Source organism: Coloeus monedula (assembly GCF_965178545.1).
Source record: "Coloeus monedula genome assembly, chromosome: 3".
Taxonomy (NCBI): domain Eukaryota; kingdom Metazoa; phylum Chordata; class Aves; order Passeriformes; family Corvidae; genus Coloeus; species Coloeus monedula.
In genome coordinates, this window is record NC_138783.1 from 93,884,752 (window position 1) to 93,898,100 (window position 13,349).

General features: G+C 35.4%; 1 protein-coding gene across 5 annotated transcripts in view; it reads right to left on the minus strand.

Moving 5' to 3' along the window:
* Positions 1–13,349, minus strand: part of ATP11A (ATPase phospholipid transporting 11A) — a 121,508-nt gene that overhangs the window by 27,956 nt on the left and 80,203 nt on the right. For 4 of the 5 annotated variants that reach the window (XM_082278275.1, XM_082278273.1, XM_082278277.1 and 1 more), the window contains 11 exons: positions 13,285–13,335; positions 11,780–11,844; positions 11,310–11,391; positions 9,900–10,050; positions 8,519–8,716; positions 5,922–6,095; positions 4,334–4,497; positions 3,977–4,048; positions 2,339–2,412; positions 1,997–2,100; positions 152–333 (listed from right to left, as the gene is read on the minus strand). In XM_082278275.1, the coding sequence (XP_082134401.1) occupies positions 152–333; positions 1,997–2,100; positions 2,339–2,412; positions 3,977–4,048; positions 4,334–4,497; positions 5,922–6,095; positions 8,519–8,716; positions 9,900–10,050; positions 11,310–11,391; positions 11,780–11,844; positions 13,285–13,335 (1,317 nt within the window). The remainder of the gene's footprint in view (positions 1–151; positions 334–1,996; positions 2,101–2,338; positions 2,413–3,976; positions 4,049–4,333; positions 4,498–5,921; positions 6,096–8,518; positions 8,717–9,899; positions 10,051–11,309; positions 11,392–11,779; positions 11,845–13,284; positions 13,336–13,349) is intronic. The other variant, XM_082278274.1, reaches the window with a different exon arrangement.

Genomic DNA, 13,349 nt, shown 5'->3' on the forward strand with positions numbered 1-13,349 from the left:
TAAAGTTACCATGTGTAACTTTAGTGAGCTAAGGGTGTGGAATTGCTTCAAATAAGGGGTTTCCCAAATAAACCTCTAATGCAGAAAAAGCGTCTTCAATTACTTTGTCATCACCATTGAACATAAGAAACTAAGAAATGTACTAACTAACCGATCTTCAACAGCTGTAGCACCAAGTAATATAAAATCTCTTTCTATCTTCTCATATGCCTCTGCCAATTTCTTTTCCCGGTCCTGAAGGGCCAACTTTGCACTCTGAAGCAGCTTCTGTACATTGCTATATTCTTCTGCTGTGAGCTTTTTATATGCAACACACAATGTTCGCAGTCCCTCCTAAAGAATGCAATGAAAAGAAACAAAATGCATCTTACAAAATTCCTCTTAGACTTCTTGCTGGTGTTTATGCTGGATGATTTGAAAAAGGAACATCATGAAGTGAATAAGTATAGACTGGTACAGTATAATACAGACTAGGATATAGTTGAGCTTGATTCTGTGCTGCTCTGGAAGCAGTTACAACCTGATGGACCAACCTCAATATTCCAGAAGATAAACAGCTCAGTGATCCAACTGGATATATGAGATTACAAGAGAAGGCAAAGCCAAGGTAAACGTTTCCCTCCCTATGTGTATAATTAGGCAGGATGAGTCAGAATAAATAATAATAATATAAATAGTAGCTCTGCAGAGTCTGATTTTGATGCTGTGTTGCAGCAGATATACGGACAGGGACCAAACATCACAAAGAGAAATGAAAATCCAACTGCACCATTTCAGTCAAGTGTAAATTAGAATTTAGCTGCGGGTGTTTCAGGCTGCATCAAACTTCTGGACTGTATGATGAACAAGAAACGGAGTATATAGATTGTGTAAGGTGGGGAAAAGCTGTTACAACACAGAAAAGTTTTGCTACCTCAGTTATATTCTGCTTCTCACCACACCATTTAACTGGCACTTCAGCTTCCTTAACTTTAATCCAGTAGGTCTTTACATAGTTTCTTATTACCAAACCAAGAAGAAGAATTATTAAAATAGCTCCCTGCCTCTTGTTATTGATAAAAGCAGGTGCCAGGTATTTTCTTTGCGAGGCTTCTGTATGTAGGAGCCAGCCCTATTTCCAATTATCCAGGATGAAAAAATAGCTGTTGATCTGGATTTCTTTCTTGATAGACATTGAATGGATGTGATACGTAAATACTTTTTCAATTTCATTAGCCTCTTTTACTTGTAATTATCAGACAGCTGTCCCATATAATAAAGCTTAGTAAAGCACTTTGAGAGTTTTTTGCTTCAAAACAAAAGCAGGTGACACTGTAGGGGTTTTTTTGTCCACATACCTGTAATAATACTTTGGTTTCAGTTTGAGTACTGGATGCCAGCAAATTATATGCCATTTGTAAGACTGGCAGCTGTCCTGCATTGCAATGAGTTCTGTGTATTTTTTGACACAACAAAATTCAGTATTTTACAACTCCAAATACTACTTTTAGGTAAAACCAAGTCCTGAATTTCTTTTAAAGGTGATCAGCCAGTTCATAGCTGATTTTTAGCAAGGAAAAATGTAAGATATGGATGATCTGTCTCCCAAAAGCTTGTAAAGCAATCAAAGGCAGCAGGTAACAGTTGCTAAGGCTGAGGACTAAAACTAGCAATGAGATTTACAGTTTTTCACTTCTATTCAAAAATTAATTCAATCCACAATTGTGAATATACCACACTAACGAGCTAACTGATGATCTCTGGTTTAACTTACAGTTGTGCATATCTAATGCATTCATATTGCACCACAACTGACATTTAGAAGATGAGATGGATGACAGATACAAATAAGCAAGTTACACAGACTGCTACCCACAAAGCCTGAGTGAACCTTGGCACGGAATAACCTTGGTGCCTGTAAAGACAAATCTGTTAGCAGATAAAGCAGGAGGTCAGAGCACTTAACTTCCTTTTGACACTGATATCATGTGAACAGATCAATAAAATGGAATCTTACCACTGCATTGCGTTCTACTCGGGATCGTACTTGGTCAATTTTACCTTCTTTAACCCTAGGAAATATGGAGGAATCTGCTCCCTTACAAAACAGAAATATATCACCTAAAAGAGACAGCATATGGAATTCAAAATGACCAAATATACTTTCTTCAAAAAACATCCAAATTAGTAAGTCTTCAAAATGTTTTCTTCCAATTTTTTTGTAACGTTTGTACTCACGCTAGTACCCGGTCCCTTATTTTATAAAGAAAGGCACACAGACTATGATTAATGCTTAACTGATAAATCTGAAACAAATTCAAGTGAAACAAAAAAATCGAACAGAATGTGACAGCCCTACCTGTTGAAGATTTAACAATTACACTCATTCGCCGTCTCACAGAATCAAAACTCAAAACCTCCAGTAATTCAAACCTGAAAAAGAAACAGAACTATTTTTTACACAACTCTACTTTTCCTAATCCCTAAACTGACTTCAAGCATATAAATGACTTCAAGCATATAAATTAAACATGACTTCTAACATGGAAGATTATGTTGAGTACTATGGAATATGGAACTAGTACAGAATGAAACAGCAGGTTGCAAATAAGAAATAAGGAAAGCCCTTACCTCCTCATTACTTGAAACAGAACTCATGATGTCCTCAAGTATCTTTGGATGTATAGTCAATCTAATTCATTTAAGCAGAAGACTAGAAACTTTGCAGCATAGCACTGTACTGCATATAAAGTAAGTTTCTATGTAAAATACTTAGACATAGCCTTAGAACTTGAAATGCATGCTTACACAAAGTCTTTATTCTATATTTTTCTCATTTTTACTATTCCTAATCTCCCAAAAGTGCTGACCTAATTCCATGAATCTTGCTCAAATGTTGAATGATAATTTATTCAAGTGAAAAAAAATTATTTTTTACTGGTTTATATTTGCTATTATTTCTATGATTTGATTTTATCACATGTTCCTTTCCTTTCTAAGAGGAAAACTGAACACAAGCTCCTATTGCACTGTTTTGGTTTCATCAGCTTGTATACTTCTAGCATTTACTCTCTTACCTATTTCCTTTAATCTAAGAGAGCCTCTCTTTTACCAGCACAAACATAAGCAATCCAATCATTATTCCCAACTTTTTCAGGATTCATCTCTGTCCAGATCTGCTTGTTTAATTAGTCCTAAGTCCTTCAGTCCTAAGTCCTTTTAACATCTTAGAACTCAAACCTGTGCGTAACTACATCAGGCCTATGTCTACAAACCGTGACGCATTTGGGAGAAAATTCTCAATTATAGTGTTTTCTTCTGAGTCACCAAGTTATACTGACTCCAGTTCCTAGGAGCTGAACCAAAAAAGTCTGAAGTAACCTTTGGGAAAAACACTCATATTATCCTAAAAGGGGATAAAGTAACAGCAGGGTTCCTAATATTTGTATCCAAGTGTCCCTGTGTAGTTAGCAGAGTACCCAAGCAGGAAGACCCAGATATACAACAGACTTAACCAGAAGACATCTAGAGAAGTGTAAGGTAAATTTTCAAGGGTATGTACATCCCACGGAACAGCTGCACTAGTTCAATGTTATTGAAAATTTGAGTCACATTATGGTCCACAAAATTTATTCTACAGGTATTACCCTCCTGTAAATTCCATGGATTATTTGTGAACAACAAATTGGGTACACAGCATTTTCTATTAAGAATATATTATTTACCATATATAAAACCATGAGAAACTACTAGATTAGGTCATGAATCCCATACCACACCTTAATTGTTGTACCAATATTTTATACTGCATATAATGTCAAAAAAAGTGAAAGTAATTAAAATTGCTAAATTTTCTTTATTTAATTTATTTTTCTACTAAAACACAAGGTTCCTGACTTTCCTGACTTAAAAATTCATGTATAAGGAACAATAGTTTATTAAACACATCAACAAAAACTCATCATCAGTCTATTTTGTTGTATTTTTAACCACTCACTTTTCTATGTTATTTTCCCGATTCAAGATCTCCATAAAATTGTCCTTCAGCCTTAGATAGGTGTAACCAAGTCTGTAAAATGAAACAGATGAAGAGAATGAATACAACAAATATATAATTATCTGGTTTAAGCATGTCATAAGGATTTAAGACTGAGCCCACAACAAACCAACACCAGAATCCCAGAGTGTTTTTATTTGATTTTAGACTATGAATAATCATGAAGTCATGTTAAGGAATCAATCAGCTGTAGATTACTTGGTGTGTATTATTACAATTTTTGTTTTGAAAACGATTTTGAGCTTCAGTGAATAGATCTGCAGTTTAGAAAAATATAATACCTAAGTACACACATACCTCTGTATTCCTTCAACTAAAGCAACTTCATCAGGTGATGATGATATATATATACAAGATCTTCTTGAGAACCGGTTTTTCTTCAAACCATCTACGCTGTCATCATCCTTTACCTGAACAGTGTGGCAAAGACAAAGAGCTCGGAAAAATAGTTCCTCTCTCTCCTGAAAAATAAAAGGAACGGTTGTCATTACACGTTATCACTTGAAATGTCTTCTTTTGGAAGGTGATCAATGTTGACTGATTATTACTGATTACTACTGATTATTAATCAGACAGGGGCAGGCTCTTTTAGGGACAGCCAGGTCTTTCCCTGTGGTAACAACACGACTGTGTCACAGCTGCTTGTACCCCTAAGATTGCCGTAAAAGTCAGGTTGCTGGGATTGCCATACAAGTCAAGCTAATGATGCAAAAAAACCCCAAAAACCCAGTGTGCATCTTCTACTTCCTCTGAGTGCCTAGACGTGACTGAAAGGTGTTTTTTCTTTACTTTTGCTTAAACTTTAACAACTTGTATTAATTAAATACTAATCAAGGTATAATTTAGAAGTCCTGAGTACACACAGAAGGATGTAGTATCTGGAACACAGGTCTTAGCAGGGCTTGCAGATTTCAATCTCTTGAACAGCTTGAACACCCCTCAGAACTATAAAAATTACTGAAATGCATATACTTTGGCAGCTCAAGCAAACCAGTTCCTATAAAATATCAGATTGTTTGGTAATGACAGCTCCTGGCACCAGAAAGAGATTTCTATTTCATGGATACCTGGCTGTGTTATATCTCTACCTTTGTGTCTGAAATCTATTCTTCTGTGCTGTTAAATACTGACTGTGCCATTGTGATTCCAAGACAAAAACACAGCATACCTCGGGACCACATTCTGAGGGCCATGGGTGAGAGACATAAGGCTGCTGAATTACACAAACATATTTTAAGAGAGCTTATTTTGTAATAGTGAAGGGTATGACATGAAGTAACTGTGAATGATATGATACTGTACTGATATAATTAAAAATACATTGTACTTTGGCTGTGATTATCCTGGCTATATACACCCTGTTCACCTGTCGACATGTGAAGACTCCTGAACTTTCAACTAACTTTGCTTTACACAGCAAATAGCCACAATACATGCATGCTGTAGGTAGCACACTTCAAATTAAGTCACATTTTAAAGTAATTTAATTTGATCATAAACCATTCTCTGGCCCCATTTTCACTCAGTGATGACTAAATAAGTGCTTGCACTAAGCCCCCATTTTCCCCTTTGAGGATTTTCCTGTCTTGCTTTTCCCTGTTGTAGCTAAGGTTAAACGGAAACCAGTTATCTATGTCTGTAGCTATTAACCACAGGAAGTTCTGTATTTGGGTTTTAATTCAGTTTTACAATTGCATTTAAATGAGAAACTTCCCATTAAGCCTTTAAATCTTACTCTTAACTAGGAAATGAAAATGTCTATGCAGTTATCTACTTTGATTAGTAAAATTCAAGAATGTTGAATTCCTAGTATTACCTTCATTAGTACAGTTAAATTTTCATGTTTCACTGTAAAAAACCACGAACATAGAAAGAGTTATCATACCTTTCCACTACCTCCTGGAGATGAATCAATCATATCAATGCCTGTACAGTCATGGAGGATTTGTCCATTGCAGATAACATGTGGTACATAAACATGCCCTTCGATGCAACATTCTACGAATTCCATGTTGTTCTCAGTTAATGTTCCTGTTTTATCTGTGAAGACATACTCAATCTGCAAATGAGCACAAATTAAAAACAGCAGGAATGTGAACAGAGATTTTCCACCACCTCTGAACAAAACTGAGTTTCTTACAGGGTTACACCTTCCTTTCAAGATCCTTAAGCTCTTTCAGAAAAGGAAGACAACCATTTCTTTGGGCAGTTATCTTTATAGAAATACAGGCCCTGAAAGATTTTATCCTATGAGAGTATCAAGCAATGCTATCTTTTGCCTCAAAACACAATCAAATAATGTGTTTAAACTACTTCGACTCTTCTCTCTAGGTCCTTTTTAGTTTTTAATGTCTTTCTTCCTGCAAGAAACATATTTTTAGAAACAAAATGCATACAAATTTCATTTCCCAGGGATTATTATTTAATGCACTGCCTGGATTTGGATCAGTTACTGTCAGAACAGTCTTTAGGGCAGTATCTGAATTCCCCACTACAATTAGGTTAGTTTTAATGAGGATTGTGGGTACATACAGTTATACACATGGGCACTGTAATTGCGCTGGAAACACTCATTTTGTCTCAATATTGAATTTTTCATTAACTTTATCTTTTACAGTGAGCCCCAGTGCTTAAGTCTAACAACATTAAAAATAAAACCAAAATCTGAACAATAAACTAGAAGAACTAGATTGGCTCAATATTGGATCCTGGATGCAGGTATTGTATACATACTGCATGTAATATTTGATAAAATAAGAGAATGAAGTAAGGTAAGGAACTAAACTTTGAAAATAATGCTATTATTTAGAATTCATTAGATTGTTTAACCAACTTCACCATTTATGCAGTGCACTGAACAAACTAAAAACCAAACAAATTTTTGCTCTCAGTCTTCAAAAACATTCAAAACCAAGTCACTAATTATGCAAACTTTCCACTGAGATTAACCTTTGTAAAATTCACTAATCTGAAAAGGCAAATGCCAAATTTTCCTGTGTTTTTTTATCTGTGGACAAAACACCCATAATTCAATCTTTTAAAGAATGGATAGGATTTATACGGATTTTTTTCATCTCAACCCCTACACTCAGTTTCATAATACAAGCTACAAAATGCTATCAATCAAAGATCTTTTAGTCATTCAGTGTGTTGCTTTGTTATAGTGTTTCCTCATTTTCAGACAGACCCTCCTGTTTCACTGGGCACCACTGAGAAAATCCTGGCTCTAGCCTCTTAGTACCCTCCCATTCAGGTATTTGTACAGATTGGTAAGATTTTCCCCAAACCTTCTTTCCTCCAGGCTGGACAGTCCCAGCTCTTTCCACCTGTCTTTGCACGAGCCATGCAAAGTCCCTTGCCTTTGTGGCCCTTCACTAGGCTCCCTCCAGTATGCCCATGTCTCTGTAGCAGGGAGCCCAGAATTGGCCACAGCACTCCAGGTGAGGCCTGGAGAGGGGTAGGATCACCTCCCTTGACTTGTTGGCAACACTTTGGCTAATGCAGCCCATGATACCATTAGCCCTCTTTGCCATAAGGACACACTGCTGGCTCTTGTTGAACTTGACTTCCATCAGGACTCCCAAGTCCTTTTCTGCAAAGCTGCTTTCCAGCTGGATGGCCCCCAGTCATCCAAATAATTAATGATCAGGATGGGAGCCAGTACTGACCCCCAGGGGACACTGCTAGATAGTGGCCTCCCACTTTGCACTGCTGACCACCACCCTCTGAGCGTGGCTGCTCACCCCTTTTTCAATCCACCTCACTGTCTGCTCATCCAGGCCATAATTCATCAGATCCTCTTTGAGGATCTTATGGGAGACAATGTCAACTGTCTGCCATAATAATGAAATACCTGGTACCACCCTTAATCCAAATAGGTATGTATCCTTAAAAGCTTTATTACCAGTTTGACTAGAAAAATAAATATAGCATCTTATTTATTTATTTACTTGAAAAACCTATGAAAACATTTTTAACTGAGATCTTAAGTTTTTTTCTCAAACAAAATTCATCTGTATCTGTCTCAAGGTGATGATTTTCTTAATACAGAACAGAATTTCTTTTCAGAAATGAGAATGACAATTGATCATTTTAACTGATGAAACTTGTGTCTGGAGACACAATGTCAGTCTAGTCAGACAAAAAGGGGTTTTTTTTCCATCTAACTTTTAATCTAAGGAAGCTAGATGCCTATATAATTTCCCTCTATAATCAATGGAGAGAAAGTGTTTATTCCTTAATAATATAGTAATACTAATTGAATTCCACTGACTGGATGAGAAATCAGAATTTTTGACTCTGAAAATAAAAATATCACAAATTTTATTTTTAAAATTAATTAGCACTAAAGAAAATGCACATGTAGCTGCAAAAAAAACCCCCAAAATAAAACAAAGCCAAAAAACCTTGAAGTGACAATTTTAAAATAAAAACCTACAGTAGAAACAGTTGAAAAAAAAATTATCATTCAATGAAATTTACCTGTCCCAACTCTTCATTGAGGTCAGAAGTATTCACCAGTGGTCCTTCACCTGTATCCTCATCAAACATTTCTTCATCCCATGTAATGAAATAAGAACCGAGAAATTTCTGCATTTCCACAGTGACATACATGGATACAGGAATAATGTAGTTGAAAAGAACCATGAATGCAAGGAAGTCCGTAAAAGCTTGAAGAAACTGCCAAAGAAACAAGATGAAAATATTGGTTTTTCATGTGCCATTAAAGACTGCAAGATTATTACATGTATTTACAAACTGTTTTTTTTTTTAATAACTTTCAAACAGTAAGCAACGCCTTTCACAGCTCACAGTTCTGCACAGGATGTAGATCTTCATGATTTATAACATCACAACTGGCAGGAAATAGAGCTTTTTCTTTTAAATTTGCATTTTTCTTTACAGATATACAGGTGTAGAATACTGTTACATAGCATTATTGTGAAGTTCTAGAGCAACTAACATGCATGGTGAAGACTTTTTCGGGGAACAAGGGAAACAGGTACATTTGAAAATTACCAGAAAAGTAGCATAGATGCACAGCAACTCCTTCAAGGATTACCAAATTACATAACTTGCAGGCAGTATCTCATAAATAAATAAAGGCTTTCCTTTCCCTCTCTCTCAACACAAGCAGAACGTATGCACATAATCTGGTGGAGACTTGGTGGAGCTGCAGTCAACCTGCTGAGCAGGTTGAGACAGTGCTACTGGTGGTAGTGAGAACTCTGGAATGTCTGGCTAGCATGTGCTCCTCACACATTCACAGTAAGGAAGCAAATTTTCCCCTAGTCTGATTGGGAGGATTTAATGAAATAATATTGGGGTTTCTGTAGGTGACGGTTCAGTTCACTACTTTGGATCATCAGGGTATCCATTCTGGACAATATCCTTGTTCCTGTAAGAACATCTGGCACTAGTGACTGATGATGTCTGATGCCTCGAATGCTCAAGACAGAGCAATCTGAAACGAAGCTTTTGAGGGGCATTTTTATGGAGAGTCTTATAGCAGATTCTTCTGAACATGTCTCTTACAGGACTGCCAATAGCTGTGGGATTCCTTCCAGCCCTGTATTTCTCTGCAAGAGGTCAATTCTTTAGTAATTTATATAAATAACTGGTAATTACAAAATATTTTCATGAAGCTTTTTATACTAAACCAAACACTTTCTCATCAGTTAAATTCACACATACAACTTAAGGGCAAAAATTTAACATACAACCTTTTTACAAGTACACTATCACCACTGTTAGCAAAAAAAGCATGACTGGTAAGTAAGCAGGCTGTATATACTTTTCAGTAGAATGTCTACAAATTAAGGGTTTAGGCAAACTTTCTTGTTATTGAAATTTATTTCCATACCAAATTTCTTTTCCTTTCAGGCTCTGTTTTCTGATTATACCATGGCTCATCACGAAATGGTTCACTCTGCCAGGCATACTTCAGAACAGTATTTATTAGTGCTTTACTGACGAGAATACAGAGGTATACGACAAGAAATACATTCATTGATCTAAAAAAAAATAAAAAGGCAACTTAAGATTCCCATTAGCATATAAGACACAGGTTTACTAGAAAATGTTATATATCAGCCTAACATTTGCTGCAAGTCTAACAATGCTAAGATGTTAAATAACTCTTCCAAAATGCTTTTCCAATGAGGAAAAACATTATTGAGGACCATTTTCTATTTAAAACGTTAACTGCTATAATTGTTTCCAAAATGTGTGTGACACATTACCAAAACTAGTGTATTAGTGAAAGCAACAGCTTAGATAGAATAATAACAGAATAACTGGGCTTGTATCTGCAGACCTTTTCATGCCATTTCTCTGAATCAATATAAGATCACTCACATAAGTATTTTTATAGAAATTAAAACCAAAAAAGAACATTTTGCTATGTAGCTGTAATGTCCTAACTCTAGGCAGATCTAAAAAAAGAGCAAGAACATTTTGCATTTAAGATTGTATTTTCATTAATGATGGGCATGAACTAAAAGCCAAGGGTTATACATCAATAACAGTAGAAGCAGACACATCATCAGTGCTCAGTCACTGTGTAAGAGAAGGGCTGTCAGCTGGTCAGTCCATCTTGCCTCAATCAATGACATCTTGTTTTTCACAAGGTTGGACGCCTTACTCAGAGCTGATGATTTCAGATAGCAGAGCAGGAATAGAAAATAGTCTCTATTTTGAAAACAGTAAGCAACCAATGTCAGCTCACTCCTTAAGGATAGCACTGTCTTACTTTCCCACCATATATGTCTGTATGGAACTTCTTAATTTTAGCTAAACCATGGAAAACATGCCACAGTCAAGCACTGTTACTGCAGCTGATCCAAAGTGAAGTGCATTAAAAAAGTTACTTTTACTGAATTCCAAGACTTATTTGCAATGAAAAGCATTGAATGCTAGGATAATTTAAAACATAACCTTGGAAAAATGTCAGTAGATGTACTCTAATCAGTGAAAGAAAAGTCTTATGGAACAACCAAACATCTTACATTAAAAAGCTAAGCATTAATTCAAAATGGCTTTATTTTTTAAACATCTAACAATAATTCAGTTTTGAGAACCTCATTTATATGGTGTTACATACATGTCTTGTATTGTAAGTAAAAAACTATTTAAAAATAAGCAGATTTTAAGTCTCTCTACCTTTTTTTCATTTAAATCAATGAAACATACACTTCTAGAGAAAAAAAGTATCTGATTTGCACCATTCAACCATGCAGCTTTCAAACCCCAAAATAAATACTAGAAGTTTTACTTCTCTACAGCAGATCGCTTCTGTGATTTTGACTGGTAATTTAATGCCATCTTAGTTTCCATGCCAGTGTAGATAGCAACACCTGAAATTAGACAACTTGTTTTACTAAAGATTGCACAGTGCAGTAACTGCAAAAGAGCACAATTCACTACATCATTATACTCTGTCATTTCTTTAATTCTTTAGTCTGAAGAAAAAACCCACAGATTTGGATGATAGCCCAAAATTAGAAATGGCTCTATTATCTTGGTACTAAGAGAGAAATTTTAAGCAGCATTTACATCCCATTCCAGTCACAGTTTCCAATTGCTAAAGTGTTTCTATGTAACAACATTAAATATTATCAAAAAGTTGTAAAACAAGTGACTCAATAGAAATCATAAGCCCAGTAGTAACTGTAGGCTTGTAACCTTGTTTGGTGTTTGCTTATTATTTCAGGGTCCATTAAAATAGTCAATAGAAATATTTACCAAAGATTTTTTCTGTGTTTTTTAAAGTGGCTCCTCTAAGAAGCAGATTTTCAGATCCTAATGGCCTGCAAAAGGTAAGTATTACAAAATGTTAACATTTAGAGGAAAACATCAGACCTTAGTGGAAGTCACATAAAACAGGAAATTAGTTCTACTAAAAAACTTTTATTTTAACAAACTTACAAGGCATATTTAAAATTTTAAAGTGAAAATTAAAAATAGATAAATAGATGTCTAAAATTAAACTCAAAATTTCGTAATTCAAGTCTTAAACCAATGCACCTCAATGCCACAAATGTAGGTACCCAAATAAAGACTCAACACCTTAATTGCACAGTACTTGTTTTTAGAAGTACTAATTTAGGCTTATATGAACTACAGTATCCTCTATGTTAGAACTACTTAAGGACAATACACTCTTCCATTTTAAGTATAAATGGCATACAAGATATTTTTGATACTTGCTGTAAACATTTCAAAAAATGCCAACAAATATAGGTAAAATAATTTATTGAAGAGTATGGAATTAATGTAAGGACCTCAGTGAAGTTTAAATAATATTTTGGAACATGATATGTACATTAATCATCGTATGAGTTCAAAACCAAGGACTACTTTACAAGACAGACAGCATGCAGAATTGTCAGATTCTATCTATACGGCAATAAAACAGAACAAAACAAAACAAAAAGTATATTCAGTGTTTTCAAACGTCATTCAAAGTGCACCTGTGGTATGAAACTCCCAAAAAATCAAGAAACTCCAAACAAACAGGGCCACAATTCTGATGTAAAACCTGAAACTTGTTCCAAGAAACTAGTGGAACATGAATGACCCAGATCAATTGACAGTTTCCATAGCAGATTGTGACAGAAAATAACAGTGTACAGACACGCTGAGGAGGTTAGGAAGGCACTTAGCCAGCACTAAGTAACTCCCCACATGCTGGGATCTGGGCTATCACCCCAGCAAGCAGCTTTCCCTCCTACTGCTTTCCCTCTTTGTGGCAAGGATCAGAACAAAATCGAGTACAGCAAGTTGGATGTTGCCTTCCTTGAACACACAGCACTACGGACATTTTAGACAGAAGTACAAACACATTTAGTAAGATCATTTGACATGTTCAAGCCCTTCAGAATCTAAGAAGAAAAATGAAATACACAAGTGATATTATTCATATTGTTTAGTGCACTACCAAGATCTCACACTAATGGGGCAGTATTGTACAAGTGCCGTCAAAATCCTATCAACATCATTTACAAACTAAATACATTTCAAATAAAATGGAAGTTGAATAAAGACATTAATATACTAAAGAAGAGAAATATGATTAGAAGATGAAATATTTATTATTTATGAAATAACAGTCTGGAGTCTTCTACGAGAAAAATATTCTAGCACTGAGATAAAGCAGCACAATGTTGGTGAATCAAAGGTAATTCTCATTATTGATGCTTATTCAACTGTGAACTGTTTAAATGTGTAGAAACTCCAGATTTCCCCACCTTGCAATAGGCTCATTCCTATCATGGTAAACATTTATTCGACCAACAAATCTGAAAGGGAAATA